We start from the raw sequence: 27,628 nt of genomic DNA on the forward strand, positions 1-27,628 counted from the left end.
AGTTTCCTATTATATATTTATCAACAATATGGTAACACTCCTTTCAAAAGCCTTTCTGAATCTCTAAAAGTTAGTATTTTTTCAGTTAATTTCCCCAATATCTTTATTTTTTGTTGGTGTTCTTTATTTGTGATATATTACTATATATAATTCTGTTGTGAGTTGCTCACATACTTTCTAAAAGCATCCCTGATGTCCACTGCATTTCTGAAACATCGCATTCCCCTTTCTATACAACCCGCAATACTGTTAAATCGATATGATCAATATTTGTCAAATTGTTCTTTTTAACTGCAGGAAAATGCTCGATATGTCATGAATACTACAGATGCTGTAACTAGAATAAAAGGTGTTCATATACAGCAAAGTAATACTTAAAAAAACAATAGAAAAACACTGATTTCATAAAGAAAAAGAATGTTAAGATTTGTAAAAAAAAATCTCTAGATCCTCACATAAACCACATGTGAATTGTTGAGAAGTTAAACGCAAAAAGCTTGTCTTTATACTAAAATGAGACATTCAATCAAGAAACAGGTGATCTGAGCAGGCATTCGTAGTGGTCTCTCTAGAAATGGGCTTATAACAGCCTAGAACAATTCTAGAGCATCTAATAGCAGGTCTGGTGGTCTTTTTCTTTACGTGCCATCTCCGCGACGGAGGTTGGCAATCATCATGGCTATTCTGATCTTAGATGCTGCCGCTCTGAATAGTTCGATTGATGTGCATCCGTACCATTGCCTCAAGTTACGCAACCGTGAGATTCTTGTCCTTCCTACACTTCTCTTGCCCTGGATTTTCCCTTGTATAATTAATTGAAGTATGTTGTATCTTTCATTAAGCATAACATGCCCCAGGTATTGCAGCTTTCGTGTCTTGATGGTTTCCAATATTTCCATTCTTTTGTTGACTCTTCTCGTGACTTCGTTGTTTGTTACATGCTCGGTCCATGATATCTTCAGGATTGTACATCCATGTACTGGTTTTCTATTATTTTAAGGATATCAATAGGCAGTTGATCTGAGGCTTTTTCCGTTTCTGGTGTTCTTTAATACATACAATACTTCTTCCTTTGTAATTTCTATACTTGTTCCTCTGTCCTCTAAAGATGTCTTGTAGGTTTCTTCTTTCGTCGTCGAAGAGCTCTTCCATATATTCTTTCCATGGTTTTAGCTTTTCGTCAGTCGTTCTCATAGTATTTCCATATTTATCTAAAAAAGTTGTATTGTGGTTTCTTTTTTGCAGCTCTGCCATTTCTTTAATCTTTTTATATAGGTTGAATAGATCGTATTTGTTCTGACGATCTTCTATCTCTTTACATTTTTCCTCATAGTAAGTTTGTTTTGCCTCTCTTATCATTTTTCTGATTTAATTATTAATGATTTTGTAATTGTGATTGTCTTTGTTCTTGGCTTATCTTCTTTGGTCCATCCTGTCGAGTATCTCGTCGGTCATCCAGTTGTCTCTCTTTCTTATCGGTTCTTTTAATAACTCTTTGCATGGAACGAGGAGGCAGTTTTTTAATGTTTCCCATTGTTGATTTATCTCGTAGGTTTAAGTATCTAATTTATCAAAGTTTTCGTATATTTTCCGTTGGAGTTTGTTTTTTTATATTAGCTTTTTTCAGTTTTCTAGGTGGTGGTCTAGAATAACTTAAACCATATCTTGAATAGAAACGATCTACACATGTAAAAAAGATTCTGTACAGTTTTGTCACAGTAGAGTGGAAAGGTGTATCCACAGTTTAAAATATATTTACAACAGCTTAGAATACGTCTTAACTTTTCTAGATCTTTTTAAAACTGTTCTAGTCCTTTTTCTAAAGAGAAGACTCTTAGCATATTTGTAACGTCACAGTGGTATGGTGGTTCTCAGATTTGTAACATCGCATTGGATAGTGGGGGTTACGCCAAACAACCTAATACTTTTACATCTGACAGTACATTTGCAAAGCAAAACCTGTAACATTTCCGCCAATTACTGATGATCTTCCACACATATTTGCGCTATCTTAAGCTATCGTGAACCCCGAGAAACTCCATCTTATCCATAAATAAAGGTCGAGGACCAACAGGAAAAGTTGAACTTAAAGTCAATGAAGAGAAAACAAAATACAACTGATAACAGAATGGGCCAAAGGGACAGAATTGGACAAAATATCAAAGTCAACACTTAGAATTTTGGAAATTTTGTCATCATCATATAACGGGGGTCCTACGGCGATTGCCGCTTCCCGCATTTCAGCCTCCATCTTTTCCTATCTCTCCAATCTCCCTCTTCTAAGCCTCTAGATTGCATTGTTTTTGTAATTTCTCTTCTCCAGGAATTTGGTGGTCTTCCCCTTTTCCTTCTTTCTGGCGGAACATACATTAAGGCTTTCTTTGGCCACCGCTCCTCCTCCATTCTCATCACGTGACCATACCATTGTAATTGCCTTCCTTGTATTCTATCTGAAAGAGTATCTCTAATTCCTGTACGGTTTCGTATTTCCTCATTCCTGATTCTTTCCATTCTCGATACTCGACATGACCTTCTAAGATAATCCATTTCCACAACGTCTACTTTATCTCGTTCATTCTTTGTCATCGTCCAACATTCGGCACCATATGTGGTAATTGGTTCTACAATTGCTCTGTATACGCGAAGTTTGGTATGCATCTTTATTTTATTAGACCACAGTAATGAATTCAGTATTCGGATGCATTTTTTCCCTTGGATTATTCGGTTTTGTACATCTATCTTAACTCTGCCATCTGCTGATATGATGCTTCCTAGATATTTATACTGGTTGCAGCCTTTTATGACTGCGTTTTCAAGCCTCAGATCTGTGGTATTTCCTCCAATTTTTAAATATTCTGTTTTGCTTATGTTTACAGTAAGCCCCCATTTGGCATATTCCTCAAATAATTTTCGATTCATATAATTTATATCTTCCTCATCGGTTGCAACCACCACCTGATCATCTGCAAACAACAATGTATACAGAGTTTCTTGTCCCACTTCGATGCCCATAAATCTACATTTATTTCTCCAATTCCTCAATGCTTCTTGGACGTATATTTTAAAGAGTGTCGGTGACAAACAGCATCCTTGCTTTAGGCCTTTAGTGACTTTAAATTCATTTGAGGTTCTGGTTCCAATTTTTACACAACTAACTGCATTTTCGTACAATTTATATATCGCTCGGATATACGTCGAATCCAATCCGGACCTTTTGAGGACCTCAAACATTTTCTTTAACGGGACACTATCATATGCTTTCTCAAGGTCTATCTAAATTTTGTACTTTTCAAATAATGTGGAGCAATAATTACATCTGTTAATGATACCACTGAAGAAATAACAAACAGAATCCAGGCTGAAAACTCATGATCGTATACACTGGATAACTGGAAAATAGAAAAGTCTAACAAGGGTATTAAAGGTCAAAATCTATATATTGTAGTAACATATGGATGCACAACATGGACACTGACCAAAGCAAATGAAGAATAACTGATTTGAAAAAAAAATATGCTTAAAACAATTTTCAACGATCACCACGATATAATTACATATCAGTATAAGATAAAAATAATATACAGTAATATAAAATACATATTAATCGAAGATCGAGACAATTGGAAAAATATGTATAGCCAGCCATGCCACACCGAAGATTGTAGAACTACATATATGGTGATGCTCATCTTAACAGGATCTCTTAGTTGGTCCGAATTGGTATGGGAATTTTAGGTACGTATTGGGAGGGTTTTTTATTACGTGGTGTTGAGAGCCATATCCTGTTTAAATAAATATGCTGTTATTTACTAACAAAGTTAATCGTTTGGAATTTGGATCTCTTTTCTGCAACTGTGGACGCATACGGGCACGCACATCTGCTATAATATTATGTCAAAATTTTGTATAAAATGATCATTTTACCTTCTTCAGATTTCGACGAGACTCCACTGTTAATAACCATCCTCCTCTGCTTCTTCATGCAGAGAGTGAATTACAGATATATGTATTTTTCTTTGAGATTGTTATTACGTATTATTCACCTACTTATTATAATATTTCAGGTCTGCTAATTTTTCAGGAATGTGCAGTCGCCATTACAAATAAGTTAGATAATAGAAAGAAGTGAATATCTGTTTAGCTGGTATTCTAGCCAGCTAGTTCCATTAATGTTTGTTGTATCCTTTTTGTTGTATTTTAAATTCAATTTCTTTTTCGAAAATAGATGCCTGGATGTGGTACCTGTCAGATAGTCTACGTTAGCTCTATTAAAAATATTTGTATACACGAGGTAAAAGAGCTTAATGATATTAACATTCTAGTTCCAATCCCGCTTCGATATCAATATATTTCAAATGCAATTTTACCGAAGGAGAGTCGGTATTGTATCTATAGCATGTGCAGTTATTAAACTAGATTTATTTTATATTGGAACCGTTTTGTGTTCATGCTTCAGCACTGTCCAACAACAATGATCAAAAATCAACAATCACTTTAAACACAAATAAAATATTTACTTAAATAAAAGGCAGATAACGAGCACAGTTTTTATTAAATCTTGCCCAAGTACTTTCACTCTCAGAACATCTTCAGAGGCATTTTTGACGAAAAGCATTTAGATAGAGCTGAGACTTGGAGTGAAGAAGAAAAAAAATGTTATCGTGATACTAATAAGGATCAATTGGTTGCAAAATAACTCAAGTAACAAGTCCAGGGGTTAAACATGCTGTATTTGTCTAAAGCTTAGTTTTATTTTATAAATACCGAGTATGCCAATTATAATTTTCCATAAAGTTTGTAGAACAAATTTATAGCATTTTACAAACTAAATGATAATTTTTTATTGTAAAATGATTAAAAGTAAAACTAATGTGTAACGATAAGACTACCAAAGAGAATTGAAATACTATTGTAAAAATAATATCTCAATCAACCATGGGAGCTTATCGTCTATACCTTGCCTAGCTCAGTATCTCAAGGGTGAGTTCGTCTTGTCTTAAACTAGGGATTGAACCTGAGTTCTCAGTTGATAGCAAATAAGACAAATTTTAACCAATCATATTTATTTAAATCAATAAAAAAAACAATAATTAACCCTGCCAAAGCTTAACAGTTATAAGTGTTACTTATTGCTTCGATGGGCGGCTTGTGTGTTCTAGCTGTTGGATCCTCCAATTAGAAGTTGTGGCTTCTGGAGAGCTGCAGTCACACGTGGCTGTATGTCCTGACTAAGTTTTGGTGTCCAATAAACCAATAAATTCAATAAATCCAATGAAATGTCCAGTAAACCAATAAGTTTTATATCTCCAATAAGAACTGAAAAAAGAATTGAAACAAATGAAAAATGGAAAAACACCCGGGCCTGGAGACATTCCCATCGAGTTGGTGAAACATGGACCGGATGCTCTTTTGGAAAGCATAGTGAATATTTTTAATAAGTGCTTAATTGAAGGCCAAACGATTCCAGACGATTGGAATTTGGCCCACATTAGCCCCATTTATAAAAAGGGAGACAGAAAAGAATGCGGACATTATAGAGGCATTAGCGTAACTAGCTCGCTGGGAAGGTTATATGGTCGTATATTGAAAAGAAGAATAGAAGAGGAGTATAAAGAAATTGAAGAACAAAGCGGCTTCAGAGCAGGAAGATCGTGCGTGGACAACACATTTACCCTTCAACAAGTAATTGAAAAACGAACAGCTCGAAATCTCCCTACGCATCTGGTATTTATAGATCTGGAGAAGGCTTATGATACAGTTCCTTTAAAACTCTTATTTAGTGTCTTGACGCAAACGGACCTTAGTAAAACATATCTAAAAGCAATACTGAACATCTATAAATGTCCTCAAAGCACTGTAAAAACAGGAAATACTTTCTCAAGGGTATTTACAGTAACGAAAGGCTTGAGACAAGGATGTTGTCTTTCCCCCACCCTATTCAAAATATATATCCAAGAAGCACTGCACCAGTGCAGACAAAAATGTGCGGGAATGGGGTTGAAGCTTAACAACCATTATCTGACAACGCTGTTCTTTGCAGATGATCAAGTACTAATTGCAAGCTGTGAAGAAGATGCAGATTATATGCTTAGAAAGCTCAAAGATGAATACGAAAAATGGGGGATGAGTATGAATATGTCTAAAACAGAATATATGCGAATAGGCAGTGAAGACGAAGACCCGGATTTGGAAATTAGACAAATGAAAAGGTGCTACGAATACAAATATTTGGGAAGTATTATCTGCAGTAAAGGAACAACGGAACGAGATATAGACTATAGAGTGAAACAAGGCAGGAAGAGTGTTCAAATTCTGAATTCGATACTTTGGTCCAACAAAGCTACTATGAGAACTAAAATGACTATCTACAAAGTATTTGTAGAGCCCATTCTTACATATGGAGCAGAATGTTGGCAAATGACAGTAAAAGGAAAGAAAAAAGTTGACACGGTTGAAATGGACTACCTAAGAAGAGCTTGCCGTATATCAAGAGTAGAACGTATACCTAATTCTGAAATTAGAAGAAAAACAGATAGAGTACATACAACTTCTGAAAGAATAGAAACTAGACAGTTAATATGGTATGGACACGTACAGAGGATGGACGACAACAGATGGCCAAAAAGAGCTATGGAATACAATCCAAGTAATAGAATGAAACGAGGAAGACCAGCCAAGTCTTGGATACAAGGTGTTATGGAAACCATGAAAGATAGAGCCATTGATGAAGACACCTGGAGAGATAGAAAAAGATGGCGATCGAAATGCGGGAAGCGGCAGAAGCTGTAGGATCCCCGCTTATATATATATATATATATATATATATATATATATATATATATATATATAAAACTAAAGTTAAAAATTCATTCCGTATCAAATGAAAATACAAAGATCCTTCTTTTAATAAAAAATCAACTTTTATTGAACTACATAAGGTTGCATAAAACACTTCACTTTTTCATTTCATTCACATTTTTCATTGTTTCTTGTTCTGATTTTTGATCTTCTTCTCCATCGTTGGCTTTTCGTTCAATTGTATTTCTAGAATTTTGGCCAAAAGCTGCCTCGGTGGTTCGACTCTTTTGAAATCCGCGTATATATTCTTTCTATCCAAACATTCCTTGTTGAACTTAAACCTGCTTGGTATGTCGTCAGGCTTTATCGGGCCACTTATAGATTTGTAGAGGTGCTTCGGAGTTGGTAACTGACGAGGAGGTTTTGGAGTCATCATATATCTGAAAAAAAAAAGATTTTTAAATTTTATCTTTACATTTAAAATTGATAAAGGATTAGTTTAAAGCTGTCCAAAAGAATGTGAAATATAAGATAAAAACATAAGATGGTTTAGAAGGAAAGAGATGGAGATATCTATCTCTTTCGCCATAATCAATCAAGATCAAATCAATTATTCTGAAGCTATTTTCTTGTGGCATTTTAATGTAATTTACTGTTTTTGTTGGAAATAAGCTACAATTGATATTTAAAATTAAGTTTATTTGACGTTTCGATTTCGACTTCAGAAATTTATAGTTTTCATACGAATATGTTTTTTTAATTTTTTTTTTTGTATTCCAGATTGACTGTTTTTTCTTTTCTCTGCATTTTTTCTTACTTCCTTGCAGAACCAAGGAGTTTTGTTGTGGAGTTTCTTATTCCTGTTTGCCTTTTTCTTTTTACCAACAAATTCTTTTGTACGTTGAATGGCCGACAGTATTATTAGATAATGCAGCATAAATAATACAAAGTAGGAAGCTGACATGAACAAAACTTTGTTCAAGAGTAGTAGCAGAATTTGAGACTCGTATCAGGCAAACAACTGATGTTTCTACTCGACAGAGAACCCTTGCTTCGTACAAATTACTATATGTTACTACAAATTTCCTTTAGCAGTTCTTGACATTGATTAAAACAGTAATTCCTGCCTACAGAACCCACTTTTCTCTCGTTATTGAATCCCAGAACATCATACACGCCTCCATCTTCTATTAGAATTTTATATTTGTATACAATATTTAAATTTATCCAAAATTATTTGTTTAATATCTTCATAAGTTCAATATCATCGCATATTTGGAGTTCACGTAGGTTTTTGTTTATTATGAATTATTTACATATATTTAAAGCATCACTAAATATTTATAGCTTTATTTATAAATAGTACTAACAAAAAAAATCATAGAAATTTATTTATCAATATAAATTGAATACAAGTGCATAAAAGGAAAATGAGATGAACTATCCGGGGTTTCGAGTATATTCTTCCTCAAAAAATTACTTAGAATACCCCGTAATTATATCTTATAGCGTCCAAATTCTTCTAAATTATATGACAAAACGAATAACAAACTAAACGAAAATAAAATCAGAAACCTTTCTTCTCTATTCAAAAAAGTAAAATCAATCTCTTTCTTAAGGTGCCCTCTCCATTACTGAAGGTTGGCTATAACTACAACAAATTGCTCTCTATCTTGAGCTGTTCTTAGTATCAAATGTGTGTCCATGCTCGTTCAGTGTCTTACATTTTTCAGCCAGGAGCCTTTTCTTCTTCCTTTCACTTCCCCTTTCATTATCAGTGACAACAATAGTGGAGAAAGTACACAGCCCTGGCGAACTTCTCTTTTTATTGACATTTCTGCTGTCATACGATTGTCTATTTTAATCGACGCCATTCGATCCCAATATAGTTTTTTAATAAAATCCACCGTGTTATGGTCTATCCCATGTTGTGTTAGGGTTTCTATGAGTTCTGTGTGTTTTACTCGATCAAACGCTTTTTCCTAGTCGATAAAACAGAGAAACATGTCTTTTAGTTGATCTCGGCATTTTTGTAGTAATATCTGGAGGCCAAATAATGCCTCCCTCGTATCAAACCCCATATGAAATCCAAATTGATTTCATCTGCTGTTCATCCATTCTTCTTTGGCTTTCCTGATTTTTGTTTCGGATGGTTCTCTGGGTTTCTTTATATTTTACTTCATTGCGGTTTTTGTAAGATCTTCTCACGTCCATCAGTTCTAGGATTTCTTCTGTCATCCATGTATTCTTTGTTCCTGAGGTTGCCCATTCTTTTCTACCAAAACATGATTTTGTGTATTATTGAACTGTAGGATTTGGGACCTCGAAGGTCCAGCTTCATCCAAACAAAACAGTTAATATGGTACGGCCATGTACAGAGAATGCCAGATGACAGGATTCCAAAACAGATTTTGACGTGGACACCACAAGGGAGAAGGAAAAGAGGAAGGCCGAGAAAAAGCTGGAGGGAGGGAATTGAAAAAGAACTAGAGGAAAGAGAAATCCCTCCAGGCCTATGGCTGAATAGAGAAGAATGGCGGTTAGGAGTCGGAAGGCGTCGGAGAACGCTGTAAACCGATAGTAGTAGTAGTAGTAGGTCCAGCTTCATTTGTTGTTCTGAGATTTTCGATCAACTTCTGGTGGTAACTGCAATCCAGCTACATATATGATTTTAGAGACCTTGCATTTGAGTGACCCGTTAATTTAATTAACTCCTGTTCAGAAACATCTTGCTTGAACAAGGCTGACACAGCTGAAGATTATAAGAATGGTTTGTTATTTTATGTTTTTTTGTGTCTATTCAAATTATTTCAGCTCACATTTTTGTCCACTTAGATACGGTGTTGATTCCAAGTGGACAGTTTTTGAACCAAGATCCATCCTTTCAGTTGGGGTGAACGGTAAGAAAAAGTCTGTCTGGCAAAATCTTTGGTCCCCCTTTGTCCATTAATTTCAAAAATAATCTAACTGGGCATAAATTTTCGTTTGATGAATTTCTTACCAACCATTTGCTGCTTGCGAAACTTTTTAAACCGCCTTGATTTGTTTTGGAAAAATGCTGTTGTATTCAATTCGGCCCGCAAATTCTCCCATAACATCAAATTCCTTCTAGAAAAAGTGAATCTTGCAGTTTACGGCCTCATTGCCTCTCTAAGAAAGTTCAAATGAGCAAGGGTAAAAAAACTTTTTTTGTGCTCCATCCGGGGTTTCCTCGTCGTAGCTTTGGATGATTTTTAATAGTTCTTCGGTGGATAATGCTTTTGAACTGAGTTTTCTTTTTTCTTGAACACTTTGAAGCTGCCTCTGCTTGGTATCTCTAGCTAATCTTGCACATTTGAAATATATATCCGAGAAAGGTTCGATTTTTATGCCGTACTCCGTAAATTTTTTTTTTACCATTTTTGCTGTAGTATTCAACATTGACTGATTCTTTATAGTCTTCGCCATTGCCTTTTTTCACATTGTAGGCATAATCCTCGAGAATTTTTGCTAGTTCTGTTATGGTAGTACATCTTTCAAGCGTAAAATTTCTCACCCGTAGAAACTCCGAAAATTTGGTCCAAATAGAGCTTCTGGACCTCTGCGTGTTCAATGGGACATTTTCCGAAATCAATTTTTTGATTTCTTCACCTGACTGGCATCAAAATCTTGATTTTTCGTCTGGATTCATTATATCTGTCCAAAATTGATTACGCCTCAATGACGTTTGTCAAACTGACAATTTTTCGCTGAGAAATCAGGGACAGGAAGGAGTTTTGTCAGTAGGAAACGTGGCGTTTCTATAACGCTATCAGTTAAAAATAGTCTAGTGAAATAGTCTCTTTAACAAAGTTTTGACCACAAATCAAGTGGTCTGTGGTTTTGACAGTCTCTCATATTTGTACACTCCGCATTTATCATCTTTTTATCTCTATAAGCGTGGTGTTTTTCTATTATTTTATTCAGATACCAACATTTTTTTATCACTTTTTCTGAACTTTATTTAGGATCATTTTAAAGTTGCTCACCAAGTTATAATCAGAGTTAATATCTGCACTTGGTATAGTCTTTGCAACGGTACAACTGTTTTAAATCTACTATCTGTTGGCGATTTCTATGGGTATAGGCGTTGTGGTAGAAGTTTAAAAAAATTGGTATAAAAACCTGATACTTTTTGCCATAGTGTAAATTTTTTACCTTTATTTCAACGAGTAACAATAAGAACAATTACTAATAATAAGAATGAGAAAGTTCGTATCATATAATTAAATTAACATAAACTTCCAGATCACTTCAAACATTATGCACTTAAAGTAGCAAAAAATGCACAAAAGATAAAAAACGTCTCGTTTTACATCATTTTACTTGCAATTACATCACACACAAGCGATTGCTTATCTAGTTTAATCGACGTTTTTGTATTTCTCGTTAAAACTAATATTCTCAACGAAAGCTGTAATAAAGTATTACAGAATTGCTCGTGTTCTGATTAATCACAACTTACAACATGCACCGCTCTACCGGGTGTAGCGGAAGTGCAGCAAAGCCAGCTGTTGCATGGAGTAATCACTAAAGGACGCAGTTTTTTTGACATAACGGTTACGTTTATGTTGGTATTATGACACCCTTTGCATTCTTGTCTTATAACAGTGAAAATCAAATCAATTGCATAATCTTAGTTTTGTTTTTATCTTCTTTACATGTTCATAATTTTTGCGGTATGGGGAAGATACAAAATAAATTATAATGCATTACTCAATATGCCCCATGTTAAGATTTGAGCTCCGTACAGTTTACAGTGTACAAGTTACAGTAACAGTTACTTCTTCTTCTTCTTACGATGCCTATCCGTTCCGGATGTTGGCAATCAACATGGCTATCCTAACTTTGCTTGCTGCTATTCTGAATAGTCCGGTTGTCGATGTATTAAACCACTTTCTCAGGTTTTGAAGCCAAGATATTCTCCTTCTCCCTGGTCCTCTCTTTCCAAATACCTTGCCCTGAAGAATGAGTTGCAACAAGCCGTATCTCTGTTCATTCCTCATAACATGGCCAAGATATTCTAGTTTGCGCTCTTTGATGGTGTTAATAATCTCGCATTCCTTGCCTATTCTACGTAGGACCTCAACATTAGTCACACGATCTACCCATGAAATTCTTAAAATACGTCTGTAACACCACATCTCGAATGCCTCGAGTTTTCTTAAAGAAGCTTCGGTAAGTGTCCAGGCCTCTACTCCGTATAATAACGTAGAAAATACATAGCATCTAATGAGAGAGATTTTGGTAGCAAGTGGTAAATCGTGACTTTTGAAAAGAGACTTCATCATTATGAACGCCGATGTCGCTTTTCCTATGCGTTGTTTTATTTCACTGGAGTGATCCCATTGGCTGTTAATGTTGGTACCAAGGTATGTGTAGCTGTTCACTCTGTGGATAGTAACAGTTACAGAAAAATGAAAACATAAATTGGATAATAAATAATTCCTTCTTTTAATAGGAAAACTACTGTTTAAACATTAGATTATAGTTTGTAAATGGCCCTTTGTATCTGATTATGTATTATATTATTAAGTGATGTCCTAAAGTAACGGATAAATTCATTTTATACGTTATTATAAACACAAATGGAAAATCCTGAAACAGGTCAATTTTTATATCTGAAAATACACTTTCCCACTGACATTATACAAATGTATCTTGAACTTCCTAGGGGTAGTAGTTACCCCTGAGAAAATTTTAAATTAAAAGGGGTAGCGTATGATACAACGTTTAATAGGGTTTTCAATGTTCTATTCAGTAATGTATATATTTTTCTTTTTTGTACAGGGAGCGTCAAGGAAAAAATTATTTTATTTCATTCCACCAAAAAGCCATCGTGTCGATTATCTTTCACGATTGACTGGTCTATTAGTTGTTTTGTTGTCAAAAAAATAACTTTTATTCTTTAAGTCTTCTTGTATATAACAATTTTTACATTCATGTAATAGCATATTTAAAAATATATACAAAAAGGAAACCAACTGGCATTTAGAAAAGGGTTTGGCACTAGAAAGGCCTTATTTGCTATACAAACATTCATATAACGTGTGATATATTCATATGCCTAGTTGACTTTAAGAAAGCCTTCGATAAAATACAACACAGAAGGCTGGCAAACATATCACCGAACGTAGAAATAGATGATCAGGATGTGAGAATTTATGCCGATATCAGAAAGCTATAATACGAGTAGACCAACAAAAATCTAAACAGATATCAATAAGAAGAGGAGTACGACAAGAATGTGTACTATCCCCTCTACTTTTTAATATGTGCTCAGAAGATTAAAAAAAGCACTAGAAGACGTCAATGAAGGCATATCAATTAACGGAACACTAGTGAATAATCTAAGATATTCAGACGACACAATACTCCGTGCGAACAGCCGAGAAGGGCTGTCAATTTTGGTAGATGGCACTACGTAGTATTGCGAGAACAAGAATGAAGAATGAAGAACAAGATTGAAGATGAAACAATTTAAGGTAAAGAAAAAGCTTTAGAGAAAGTACCCAGATACAATTGCTTGGGATGTGAGCTAAACGAACAATGGGACTACAGCCTCGAAATAAAACGATGCATTAAGATAGCCAGAAGCGCTTTCAATAAGATGAAAGCAGTATTATGCAATGGGAAACTGGGAGTAAAAATTTGAACTAGGGTCTTAAGATGCTACGTATTCTCTACCCTTTTATATAGAGTTAAAGCCTGTGTGATGACGGACGCAACTAAAAAAAATACTTGCTGGCTTTGAGATGTGATGTTATCGAAGAATGTGGAAAATATCATGGACACAACATGTAACAAACACGGAAACAAAAAAGATGAAAAAAGAAAAAGAAATACTCAACAATACAAAGAAAAAAAATGAGCTAGTTTCGTCACATACTAAGAAATAAAAAATATGAATTGATGCGATTGGTTGTACAAGGGAAAGTGGAAGGAAAAGGATGACCAAGCAGACGACGCACGTCCTAGTTAAAACATTTAAAATAGTAGAGTGGTGAAACAACGATAGAAATCTTCAGAACTGCTGCAGACAGAATACAATTGGCCCAAGATCTACTATATCCTTGAAGGATAAGGCACACAAAGAAGAAGACAAAAAGTATAGAAATAGTTTCTTAAATTAAAATAATGGATATGACCAATAGACAAACCTGAAATAGAACAAAAAGGAATATATTTTCTTAGCACTTAGTAGTTTGCTCTGTAATGTTGTATTAAAAAAAGAAAACAGTCATGGTGTAAATATACAATCTTACTTTTTATATAGCGGATGCAGCTTTTTGTCCGCCAAATCCACCAGTCTTTGGCCGACGCTCTGAAACTCAGGCATGGGGTCTTCGACGTTCTTCAGGTCTGGATGTCTTTCTATTCGATCAACCAAATTGTTCTCCCACATCTCAAAATCGGACATTTTCTTTCTAGAAACTTTTTCTTTTTGGAGAAGGTAAGCCTGCCCACACGATTTGTAGATGGTTCCATCTAAGTGTCTGAAATCAGGATCGGGACCTGTTTGAACTTTTACTGTAAATAACAAAATGATTTTTAGACTTTAGACTTTAGATTTTTAGAATCAAAAATAGAAGAGATTGTCAAAACTTGTTAATGGAGTTAAAGTTCATCCAAAACGGGTATAACAATACAGACGATAAATATCTACCAGTTGATTGGATTAAATTGATAAGAACATAACATAGCTTAATAGCTTAGTTTCGAGCAAGTAAAAAATCAATAAAATAATTTTAGTTGAAAGTAAATATTGAAGATTTCACGTTTAAAAACACTTTTCTAAAAATTATTTTAAAACAAAAACCACATCACCGAAACATTCAGGATCTTAAGCATGTGAAAGTTTATCAATCAAGCTCTTTTTCAAGATTATACGATTAGCTATCGTGTAGTAATAGGTAGTTTCAATTAATTAAACGGCTAATAAACAAAATTAGAAAATTAATTTAAAAACAAAACATTTAATTTTATTCATGATACTTATCTTTATTGTACTTTGATTACGAATTTTACTCGTTTGATATATTTTTAATTAAAGAATTCATAAAGTTTAATTTCGTTTGATGTGTAATATTAAACGATATAATTTATGATGTCACCGATGCATTATTAGAAAATATCGTGGGACCATGGACCGGCTTTATTTGTGGAAAATATTATAGAGTTATTTGTTGCTTTTTGTCATTGTGTTCAAATTTAATATTGTAATGTTTATTTTAATTTATTTAGTCTTCTAAAACTTGTTTTAATTTATTTGCAAGAGTCTTCTAACACTAACACTAAAAACACAATTCATTTATAGCATTTATTGACCTAACAGTGCAAATTTATTTTATCGACTGACTCTAAAATCTAAATTGTTCTTTGTATATATTTTTGCCTATCTTTGCCAACCGCTTCCAGATTCCAGTTGAAGTCTATAGAAGGCGCTAGAATTGTCGACAAGCAGCGTAGCAAAGACTTAGGCGTAAAAATATCATCATCCATTTTATTAATCAATGATAATAATCGAGATGATAACAATTTTGTTGCGATATTATTGTCTTGTACCATCTAGGTATTACTCTTCTTCTTCTTCCCGTGTTAAATTCTCATTAGACGTTGGCGACAATTTTGGCCCACATTAGTTTGTTTACAGCATTTATAAGCAGCTTTAAGAATGTTATATCCATCCATTGTTTCAAATTTTCACAATGGAACTGCTCAGAGTCTGATTAGGTTTGTTAAGACGCCCTTTTGTTAGGTATTTTTCAATATTCAAAAAATGTCGTCTCAGGTTTTTCTGTTAACTACACATGCACTGTAATTTTGAACAGAATTATGTCATCTTACTTTATTTCTTCTTCTCAAGTCAAAGTATTAGTCACTTATTATCTATTTCAGCATCAAACTTCACTCCATATTACGATGTGTAATATATTTTGTTCTTTCGACTTGCAATTTAATATTGCTTCTATTTTCTTCTCTATTATATTTTTGTTTCTCTGTTTATCACGTCTTCTTCTGGCATTTTTTCTTCGAAGAAATCTAATTTAGTTAGCTTGGATTTATGGGTTATATCTTTACTTTTTTACTTGTCTTGCCTTTTATTGTTCTGTGAATCTCTGAGCACATATACTGAAGCCTGTCAATTTTTTTATCAATTTTTATTTATTTAGCGTATGGCATTTTGACACATCTACAATATTACAATAAACATTACAATAAATGTTAATATAAAAATACTTAAATGATGCCCAGTTTATAGGCAAACGTCGAGGTTGATTATATAGTTGGTCGACTCGATCGTCGCAAACGGGAAGTCTTGTGAACTGCCCTCGTAGGCTCGCTGGTGGCACTCTTCTGTTCTGTACTTGATAGATTAGACCTCTCCGCAGCTGCATGACGGTAATGGTAGCTTGCCCCATTTGTGCAACATATCCGCACATCGACCATGTTAAGTTCTGATGCGGTTAAGTGTGCACCAGGCCATACGTGGTAGGTCAAATCCAGGAGGTGTCTGTAATGCAAAGTATGGCTGTATTTAGTCGACCATTCATGGATCCATTTGGTGATCATGTTGAACCCTGTGGCTGCGGCTGATTATACAGTTTGTATTGGAGATTTTGTAGAGCGCAGTCGACTTTTGATTGCATCTTCTATATAGTTATGAATCGGCAGCACCGTGTTGCTAAGGAGCTAATTATATTCTTTGGTAAGAAGAGTGAGTCGTCGAAGATGTGGTGGTGGAATGTTGCTCAGCACTGGTAGCCAATGTGTTGGTGTAGATTTGATTACTCCAGCGATCATTCTCATGGTGTTATTTAGGTGAACACCTATCTTTTTAACGTGAGCACTGTTGATCTATATTGGCGCGCAGTATTCAGCTTTGGAATAAACAAGAGCTAAGCTTAAAGACCTGAGTGTGGACGCTGATGCCCTCCATGTTGTGCCGCAGAGCTTCTGAATGATGTTATTTCTGGTTTTTATCTTCTCGGTAACTGTACTTAAATGTTCTCTAAAGCTTAACGTTCTGTCCAAGGCCACGCCTAGATATTTTGGATGTTTATTGTGGTTGAGTCGTATGTTATCAAAGTGAACGTTAAGGGTTCTTGACGCCAGATTGTTGTTTAGGTGGAAGCAGGTTACTTCGGTCTTGGAGGCATTGACCGAAGTCTTCATTTTTGAAAGTAATTTCTCATAACCTCTAGATCTTCCGTAAGAATCTCTTCAGCTTTTTCTAATGACTTTGTTTGGGTTAATAAAGCCCAGTCATCAGCATAGCCAAACTTTGTTGATGTTGTTGTCGGCATGTCTGCGATATAAAAGCTAAAAAGCAGTGGTGCGAGTAGCGAGCCTTGTAGCAGACCATTTTTGAGTTTTCTGTGGGTGCTTACTTCGGATTCTATATTTACTTGAAATACTCTGTCGGTGAGCATATTTTCTATTAATCTAGCGGTGAATTTGCAAGGAATAGTGCATAAGAGTTTATAAATAATTCCTTCTCGCCAGACGGTGTCGAAAGCTGCTGACAGATCTATGAACGCAGCAGAACTCTTTAGTTTTCTTTGAAAGCCGGCTTTTATGTCTGTGTACCTGGTCTGTGCAACCTGAATTTGGTCTAAAACCTGCTTGCTCAATTGGTATAGCTTTGAGGATTGTTGGGCTTATTCTGTTAAAAATTAGTCTTTCGAGTACTTTATACATTATAGACAATAGAGCAATTGGTCGAAAGCTTTTTGGGTGGTCAGCTGGTTTACCCTTTTAGTCTTGCTATGACTTTTGAGTGTTGAAATTCCCGTGAGACACTGCCGGTCTGAATTATGTTTGTGAAGAAATGTGATAGCCAGGTTTTTGTGTATTTTCCGCAATTGAGTATGAATTCGGTGTTTTTATCAATGATTCACGTGAAATTCTGATCTTACCTCCTGTACTACGTAGAAAATAACATCGCGTTACTAATCGGTATTTAATCGCCCGTACTATCAATTTGTTCAAGATACGACTTGATTTGTACGTCAAGTATTAATGTTTGTTGAACGGAGATAGGTAGTGTCCAACAGGTTGTCTATTTTAGTTAGTAGTTGTGAAAAAAATGTTAAGAGGCTTTATAAGAAAGTATTTTCTCGTCCATATTTTTTTACAGTGGTTTTTTGACCTAATATCTTTTGTTTTACAAATTGCTTCTTTGGAATCAACGATGTACCTACCGGCTTTAAGTAAGCAGTTAGATTTGTGGTATTAGTCTTTATTGGATTTATTGGGCGACTAAAAGAAGCTACACTTAAATTGAATTTGTAAATTCAAAAGGCACTAGACTTAATCGAGAAACATCAGAAGCGGATTGATTTCGGTTGCTTTGTATGGGTTATAGTGAAATCCGACTTCAGGTTTTGCGAGGAAAACCCTTTTTTAGGCTTTTTGCAGAATTATACTTGGATCCTGCATTCTGTGGAATATTTTGGGAACTGGAATTTTGTGGAGTTACTCGTTGAGATCTGGTTTCCAAGTTTTCTGGTTCATTGAAGTTTTCTGTAGTTTATCAGTTAGAGAAAAAAAAGACCCACGTACATGAACCCAACATTGAGGAACAACCCAAGAATACTTTGGTATAAGCTAAGTGGAACATTTTGAACTTTGCATTGAGTCTTATTAAAATCCAAGTAATAAAGCTCAGTTTCTTCATTGGTATGCCGCATAAGATTTTTCAGTATTTCCGGAGTAAAGAATTTTGTCCAAGTCCTGGTTGCTTACGAAAAATGTTTGGTACAGCTCGCGACCTAGGGCGTGGTTGGTGGGCTAAGTAGATTATTCCTGACTTTGATTTATATACATGTGGCGTGTCACAGTTTTCATTAATTGTATCAACAATGGAACTGTTCTCAGTTGACTTTTCAATGTCGTCGTCTTCATTTTCACTCACGTCTGAGTCACAGTTGCCGGAATTAATTCCTGACCGAACCTCGAAATCAGAGAGATTTGCTACCACTTCTACTAATTCTTTCTGCGTAACATATGTATTGATGTTTAGTTTTCTTATTACATTCAAAGGTATTTATAAAATCAGATGTAACGCAATGTTGTGGATACGTTTTAACACACTCTTGGTGTTTCTAGTCTTAATCTAACTGGCCCATATAATACCTTTTTATTTTTCAAATTAATATCAATAGAATCCACCATAATCTCGCTGTTTAAAAGCTAGTTGAGTCCCAATAGTTTGTCAATGGATTTATGGCTCTATTTTAGTAATTTAGAGAATACCTGTTGTCAAACAGAGGGCTGGATTATTTCTAGACATGTAACAACTTACTCATAGTGTTAGGGCTTTATAGTATGTTGCTTTATCCAAACTTTTATTAACTGTCTTATTTTGCTACTTTCTTGCTACTTGTGTCCGTTTTGTTCTTCCATCCATCATATATCTAGTTTGTTAGACTTCTACTCTCTTTCTGTGAACAAAAAATTCAAGACCGGTCCTGATAAAGTGAAATTGTAAAATTCAGCAGAGAAATTCAGACGGTTGCGTGACCAAGTCGTGTGCATTCGTATGCGCATTTAAATAAAAATTTTTCTCGTTTCGCTTTGTGTAATACCACTAATACCAATACGAGAAATTTATAATTTGTTATTTGTTTCAGGTAAGCCATTAGAAGTTTTGTGACATTTTCTTTATGATCGAGATTCGTGGTAAGTTTATAGTTATTTATGTTTTAGTTTGTGTAATATGTTACGTCTGAAATACGAGGGTATAGTAAAAAGTTTCTAGTTTCGTACAGTGTACCGGGTGACCAACTAAGAACGGCAGATATTAGATGATACAAGCTCGAGATAAAATACACAATAAAAGCGGCATCGAGAAACACCTGGAAATTATTTGAAGGGTACAGGTCCACTGGTAAATGACGTAATTAAATAATAACGTAATAAAAAGCAAAATTTTATAAATTAAAGTGAACTAGATTATTGTATTCTTTGCAAAATTCTGCGTGTATTTTTTGTTTTTTGTTATTTAATAACGACATCTAGCGGTGAATCTACGTTGTACAAGAGCAGTTCGGAACTATCCGATACATAAATGTACTTTTTCAATATTTTGTAAGTTTCGTCCAAAAATATATTGGGAAACAAAAATACATACCCTTTATTTATTAAAAAATAAAATAAAGTAAACTAAAATTATGTATGTATGCAAAATGGACAATATATTTTATTTTAAACTTCGATAAACATTTGTATCACAATTTGATTGAATATTTTTTATTCCCCTTCTAACTCCATACGAGGTCTGAATACAATCGAGATAGATTTCTACATTTATTGACATGATACACACTTGTAATGAATGTCAGAATCTATATCGCTGAAACACGGAGATTAACCCTTTCGTAACGGAAAACTGATATATCCGCGAAATCTAACGAGTCCGATACCCGGGAGACGTATAAGTCCGCAGGGACAGAAGATGCACTTCGAGACGGAAAACGTATTTATCAGCGCATGGATAACTTGACTGTGATCATTCTTACATATCTCTGGATCATTCACGTAACAGAGCACCAGCAAAATATCAATAGTGGGGATTTCTAGCATCGATTCTTACTAGCTCCGATAGGGTCGACACTTGGTTGATTTTGCGTCAGTGAATTTATAACTTCGTAGGCATACGCAATGTATTTGCACGTTTTTTCACAATATGTTTCGTAAAAAGGGTTTATCTGAAGAAGAATTGTTAGAACTTGCTTTTAACAGTGATTCAGACGAAAACTTTGATGTTGAATCAGAGAAGAGCTACGGGTGGTAAAATATTTGCGAACCGATGTGCAGTGATAGTGAGAAAAACCATGACAGTTCAGAAAGTGACACCGAACTCGTTGTTCCTGATATTCCATAACCCAAAAGACGAAAAAGAAAACAAAAAGAATCGGATCCTTTCGAGTGGCAAGAAAAAAATATTGCTCCTACAATACATAATTTTTCAAACGATGCCTCTGGATGTTGTATTGAAGCATTGTCGGACGCTCCATCTGTCCTACAAGTGTTTGAAGCCTTTTTTACACAAGTGTTAATGGAAAAAGTCGTTGAACAAACCAATATATTCTGTGATAATGCCAATTCTGGAATGCTTGGCTCTTTTCTCATGAAAAACTGGCAAAACACAGATATTGATAAGATATATGTTTTTATTGCCGTACCTTTGCTCATTCCACAACTAAAAAAGCAGAGACTGCGTGATTATTGGACCAAAGATGCTTTACTAGAACCACCAACATTTCAATAGTGTATGCCTCGAGATAGATATTTTCAGCTATTGAGAAATATCCAGTTTTCGGATAACAATAACTGTAACTTAAATGACCGTCTTGTGAAAATTAGAAGCATAAGTGACTATTTTAGAAATATTTTCAAGAAAAACTTCTATCCATTTGAAAATATTTCCATAGATGAAAGCCTTAGGTTATTCAAAGGACTTATCTCGTTTCGCCAATATCTTCCGAAAAAAAAAGGCATCGTTTTGGAATTAAGTTTATTGTCGCCATTGATTGTGAAACCGGTTATATATTAGATTTCATAATATATACCGGAGCGGATACAGATATAACTCAGTATTCTGAGAATCTTGGTATATCTGGGAATATCGTTATGACACTGACCGAGCCATATTGGAATAATGGCCACAAAATTTACATGGACAACTGGTACAGCAGTCCATTACTGGCTGAAGCTTTATTCGAAAAAAAGACTAATTGTTGCGGAACTGTAAAGCAGAATTGAAAACATATGCCAAAATTTAAAAATAATCTGGAAAAAGGTTCTATACAATACTTTTCTACTGACAAATCTTTCGCACTCAAATGGAAAGATAAAAGAGACGTTGTAATGTTGACAACCATGCATAAAGCTAATATTTCTAAAATCAAAAATAGCAGAAACCAAGAAGTTGAAAAGCCTGAATGTATTATCGCGTACAATATGAATATGGGTGGAGTCGACAGAACAGACATGTTCCTAAGTTCTACTGAATCCGTAAGGAAAAACGTGAAATGGTACAAAAAGGTCTTTTTTCATATACTTGACCTGGTTGTACTAAATGTAAATGGCTTGCTATTTACAAAGTCAAAACTGGGAAAAACATTCCTCTATTGGATTTCCAGAGGGATTTGGTGAAACAAATTTTACAAAAATATAAACAAAGCACTCCTCGACTGTCACGAAGTAACAGACCGAATGCTGGTGATCATCCATTACGGTTGGTAGAAAGACATTTTCCTACGCTCTATCCGTTACGAGAAAACCGGCGACCTTTGTCAAAAAGATGTGTCGTTTGTGCCAAACGCAAAATTAGAAAAGACACAAGGTACTTGTGTCAAAAGTATAATGCGTCTTTGTGTGTAGTAAGTTGTTTTGAACGATATCGTACAATTTTAACATTTTGAGTTCTGTATTGTTGAATTTGTTTCAAAATTAGAATTAATGTTTTTTTGTGCACATTTTTTTGGTTATTTTGCTTCTTTATAAATTTTCAATTCAAATAAAAATGATTTTTTAGTGACTAACTTGTTTCTTTTTCTAATAACGCCAATACGAACAGAAAAATAAATAAAAATGAATATATGTAATCACCATCATAATTACTGATTGTGACCGGGAAGCGGATTAATCAGCAACTGTTGACTTTGCCCGTACTGGGAAACTACTACGTTTAACCTGATGCCGGCTCGAAAGGGTTAACAAAATACAATAAAAAAAAGCTTGAACATTTTTTAGATGAACCTATGAAAGAATACTTACCTTGCCCAAGTAAGACATAATTAGAAACGAATACACACAAGAACTCATAATCGCCAAAAAGACAATTAAGGAGAATGCAAAAATGACTAAAAATAAAGACCAGTGTGAAATTGGACACTATCACAAGAAGAAAGCAGAGAAGACCAAAACACCTATAAATAGATAAGCCTAAATAATGGTCTCTTGAAAGCTCTTTATTACTGTCAATACCAAATAAAATTTAAGAAACTAATCTTTTCTGAAAAACGAACATAGTCTAGGTCCTAAAGTCTTCAAAGGATTTCCTACCTCTGAGGAAACCAAATTTGTTGTCAGGTCGTATATATGCCAATTTTTTATTACCTAATTCTACAATATTTCTTACCAAATTCACAACAATCTTCCAGACAATCCTTGTCCTTCTCCTTTTGCTCTTGTTTTGACGAAAAAAAACTCCAAGATTTTTTACTTTTTTCCTTTGGCTTTGGCTTAGTGACTTTTGTTGGACATAGACCTTCCTGCACAGGTTCCTTTGCTTTATCGTCTTTAGTTTTGGGCGTTTTCGAGCTTGTGGCAAAATATCTAACGGAACGTGAGTCCATGGGAGTATTTAATTTGGTGGTATAAATATGATTCATGGAAATACATTTTTTTGAATATTTTACACACTTGGTGGTACCAACAAATTGTTTCTGTCTAGTTTCATCTGTTGCTGAGCTTTTTGTACATAGCTGATGTTGGGCTGTTGTATGTTTCTTCAGTTCAAAAAATTTATTGACTGGATTAAACCATCCTGGGGTTCCTATCTTAACACTCAAGTATTTGAGACATCTAAATTGACTTGGGGATTGTATTGGTGCTAAAGTTGGATTAAGAATAATACTGCAAAATTTTTTAAAACTTAACAAAGCCATTTTTTAAACAAACTGATGTTGGTATTTTTAAAATGGGGTATGAAAATTGTACGTCAAAATTTTTAAATAATGTGACAGATTTGTTTTATGGTTTATTCAAAAAACTAAAGCTGCGATTGGTCTAAATGTTTACACAGTGTCTGTCAATTATTTACTTATTTACGAAAAATGAAAACACATTGATAAATTGTAGTGTAATTTAATGTTTGCAAATATAGGATACGAAATAAATACACATATATAAAGTTATTCGATCTCTATGTCCATATTTTCCTTCTAATCGATTTCTTCCTCATTTGAAGAGGTAACTTTCATAACCCCAAATGCTCAAAAACATTTTTTTTAATAAGAGATGTTTCTAATTCGTCATTTTAAAATACATAGCCTGTCATGTTATGATTGCGGATCAAAACTCCACGAGAAATCATAACAAATGGCAAAATCGCGCCACGTTTAATTAAAATAAAATCTTTATCAAATCTGAGTTTGTTTACGGCAAAAAAAAGAAAATTCTAATAAACATTTTTGTTTAAAATTATCTCAGCTACATTTATTATTTCAATTATCGGTAAATCGATTTTTTTGAGTTTTTACCTCCCTACGAAGAAAGTTTTAGGGGGAAGCCCAGGGGTAAAAATGGTAAACTTTTTTTGCATCTTTTTGGGGTCCAAAAATTAATATTCTCGGTAAAATTCAGCTTTAGCAGTATAATTTTTAGAGGTTCTGTAGCATTTTCGGCTCAGACGAGCTTAGTTCAGAAACCAGTACAGATTTATAACTTTATTACATCAAAATCTGTTAGTGAAACAATATAGATGAATCGGTTTTTTTGCTTTCTTGAAAAAATAGCCAATATGGACATGTGCGGTTTTGAAAATTAGCTCATATTTTTGGTAGTTAGTATTAGATAATCTAACATTTTATGATAATGTGCTAAATTGAGATAACTTAATTCTTCGAATGTTTGTTCAAAAAACTGTCAAAATACCAATCGCGGTATTAAAACACTTAATTTTCTGGCTATGTATACAAAATATCATTATATTGCATCAAATATAAATCAATAATTATAGATAATGTTAGAACACAAACAACACGTGGGCTGTCACCAGAGCAACTATTTTTTTCAAGACCCCGCGGCTAAAAATGACGGACGATTAAGCGGATCTAACCGCAGAAATTATTCATTCGCACCATTTCAGCTGTTTAAACGTTGCTAATCGGTCTTCTGCATAACATTACGGATTATGTCATCCTTTAAAATTAAAAGTAAATCGGCTCTACAACTACCAGTAACACCATTGCAGCTGAAAAGTGTGTCAAAGAAGGAGAAACTTGACAATTATTTTGGAATGAATTAATTATGGAATGCACAATAACGCAACAAGAGATGCCAAGGGAGTGTAAGACAGAACTGACTACAATGTTATAATATGATTAAAAATGTTCACTGTTCTTTGATCGAATTATTGGCAATTACCATATTCTTTTCTTGGCAAAATTTAACTGTCCTACTATATTTTTAACTACACTTACGTCAATTTTTGCATTAAAGTCCCCTAAAATGTACATAATATCTTATTGGCAAATAAGCGAGAATAAGTCAAAAGTTGGATGAAGACAAAATATGGACGTTATAAAGTGTTAATTGTTTTAGAATGATATACACCATTGACAATTTATGTTTTAGCTTCTATTTATTTTAACAAATATTTGATAATGTGTAGCAAAAGAAATTTCTTGACAAATATTTCAAGTTCCCTTATGTACCTTAATAAAATTTAATCGAAAAGACTTCATCATTTTTTATTTATTATCTTTGTAAATAAAGTAAATAGATATTGTAAAAATTGCTGACTTCTTTGATTATTTTCGTCCAGGAATACAACGAATTACCAGTACGATTTCGAATTTACACCAATCCGGCAATGAATCGCTTAAAACAAACATCGCGTGGGACTGCATCGATCAATGTCTTCAGCAAGAAACTTAAACTCGTACCAGCTTTAATGGCAGAAGTAGAACTCGGTCAAGGAGCCTTCTCACATGCGAATAATTAAAGAAAAAAATCGGAAGCGATATGACTGAAAATTAAATTATTCAATTGTCAACCCACATAACTTTTTGTAGGATAAACTGGCGTTTTAGATAATGATGTTCGTTTTAAAAATACAAAGCGTCATTAAAGTGAGAGTAGTTGATGATTTATTTAATTAATTAGAGAAAAAACACGTTAGTAGAATTTTTAAATAGCGTTTAGTGTTTTTATAAAAGAAATAAATTTCGAAATTACAAAGCCTTGTGTAAATTTGGCTAGGTAAGCTAGCTTAATATTGTCCTTAACATTTGGTTGTAAATAAAACCTACACTTTTATTAATAAATGAAAACAAATTTATTAGTAGTAAAAAATTGTATTGTCTCTAAACAATATATTTTAATTATACCAAAAAACCAAACAGAAACTGAACAAAGGATAGTTTTTATTTACGTTGGAAATGGCAATATTAGGATTACACAGATCCCCTATTATTGCCACCCATGTCAATATTAGTCACTGCAGTTAAATGTTTCTGAAAAAATAAAGGCAATTAAGTAGTATAAACGTAACAAACATTTCTGAAAAACATAACATAAGAATATTGAGGGAAAATAAACTTTTCTTTGTCATTTTTAGTCAGTCCTAACAGGCTTCGTGAACATATCGATAGCATACTATGCAAAATCTTCTTTATTGCAGATGTTACAAAGGAAACAATACGACGACTCTTCTTTCCTTAATTTCTCTGTCGTACTGCTCGTTGCTTTTTTAACAACTTTAATTAGATTATTCAATTTTGGTATTGGTGCAAACAAATCTTTCGTAACTTGCTGGTCTTTACTGTTTAAAGCTGGCTTCCTTGTCACAATGGGTAATTTAGTTAAAGTATTTGGCATCAGAAGTTGTTACTTGATTAGACCCCGAATTACATTTTGTTGTTTCTTTTGTAACAGTATTGTCCTTCTGTTTATATTTTACTTCAATTAGTGGACTGTCATTTTCAGAGCTGCTACTCTATTAGATTTTTTCATAGGTTCATCTTAACCAGAGTCGTCGTCAAGTGAGTCATCGTGAAGACTAAAATCTCATGTATGATTCGCTACTTAAGACAGCGCTTTTTTTGTTATTACTTTTCTCTGGCACTTTATTTCCTCTTGTACTTGCCTCAATTGGTTCAATCGACTTGCTAGAACTTCTAACAACATCTGATAAATCTTGGTAGCTACTGTGGTTTACTTCGTCTTCTTTTCTGTGGGTGATCAAACTTGGTGCAAAGGCAGCTTCAAGTATAGCGTCTGATCTAAACGAATAAATACCGGTAGCTGCAAAACCGGGGATAATGTTTAATAGTTTTATTGCTGTTTGCCAAACTGAAGTAAAAATTTCTTCCAACCTCATTTTAATAATCGCTTGCCAGGGTTTGCTGTTTAAAACTGTAGGACTTCTTGGTCCCAAAATGTATCAAAGCTTTTAAATGCTGATTGAAAGAAAAAATAAAGTTATGTCCATGCGATTAACTCCCACAACTATTGAAATATCTAGGTGACTTTTAGCTCCATCAAATATTAGTAGATTAGGACCAGGGTTTCTAAATGAAGAGAAATGGTTAAGCTGCGAAAAAAATGCTTCGCATGTCATACTACCTTTATTTGTGACAATGGCTTTTGAGCCAGGGGGCAAATGATCAGACCAGTCAGGTTTAAACCGTTGGCCTTTAAAAAGGACAACAGGTTCACCAAGCGCATTTCCGCAACCTACAATTGACGCCTATTCTCCGGACTCGGGTGCGGTTAAATGTACCCGTTCTGCTCTCTTTTTAGCAAAAACAATTTGTTGCTTATGAATTCTCCATCTGCATCCTTCTTCGTTTATATTATATATGCTACGTTTTATCAAGTAGTCATCGATGATTGTTTTATTCATTTTTTGGGTTCGAGCCGTATTAATTTGTTGAGCTTTTCGCTTAGCTACGTCTGAATGCCTACACAAGAATAAGTTTCTACCAGCTTTATTCGACTCTTTAGAAAACGGATTTGGTATGTGATTTGTTGTAGATAACTCACTTTTCATTAAAAATCTTGCTTGTAATAGGCA

General features: G+C 34.2%; 2 protein-coding genes across 3 annotated transcripts in view; one reads left to right on the forward strand and one right to left on the reverse strand.

Moving 5' to 3' along the window:
• Window positions 1-27,628, forward strand: part of LOC140437853 (bicaudal D-related protein homolog) — a 158,318-nt gene that overhangs the window by 56,198 nt on the left and 74,492 nt on the right. The gene's annotated exons all lie outside the window — the stretch shown is intronic.
• On the reverse strand, window positions 6,899-23,574 carry LOC140436312 (uncharacterized). The gene is made up of 3 exons (XM_072525022.1): window positions 22,967-23,574; window positions 14,082-14,346; window positions 6,899-7,238 (listed from the first exon to the last, which is right to left on the reverse strand). Exons 1-3 carry the CDS (start codon window positions 23,493-23,495, stop codon window positions 6,980-6,982), a joined length of 1,053 nt encoding a protein of 350 aa, XP_072381123.1. The 5' UTR covers window positions 23,496-23,574; the 3' UTR covers window positions 6,899-6,979.

This window comes from Diabrotica undecimpunctata, chromosome 3 (genome assembly GCF_040954645.1).
Source record: "Diabrotica undecimpunctata isolate CICGRU chromosome 3, icDiaUnde3, whole genome shotgun sequence".
NCBI lineage: Eukaryota > Metazoa > Arthropoda > Insecta > Coleoptera > Chrysomelidae > Diabrotica > Diabrotica undecimpunctata.

What these genes read in the sequence shown, in the direction of transcription:
- LOC140436312 (XM_072525022.1), bottom strand. Translation starts at nt 23,495, where the DNA reads ATGGCTTTGTTAAGTTTTAAAAAATTTTGCAGTATTATTCTTAATCCA. An exon ending in GGAAGATTGTTGTGAATTTG is followed by an intron (nt 14,347 to 22,966) that starts GTAAGAAATATT and finishes TGTTATTTACAG; the next exon opens with TAAAAGTTCAAACAGGTCCC. An exon ending in CTGCATCCGCTATATAAAAA is followed by an intron (nt 7,239 to 14,081) that starts GTAAGATTGTAT and finishes TTTTTTTTTCAG; the next exon opens with ATATATGATGACTCCAAAAC.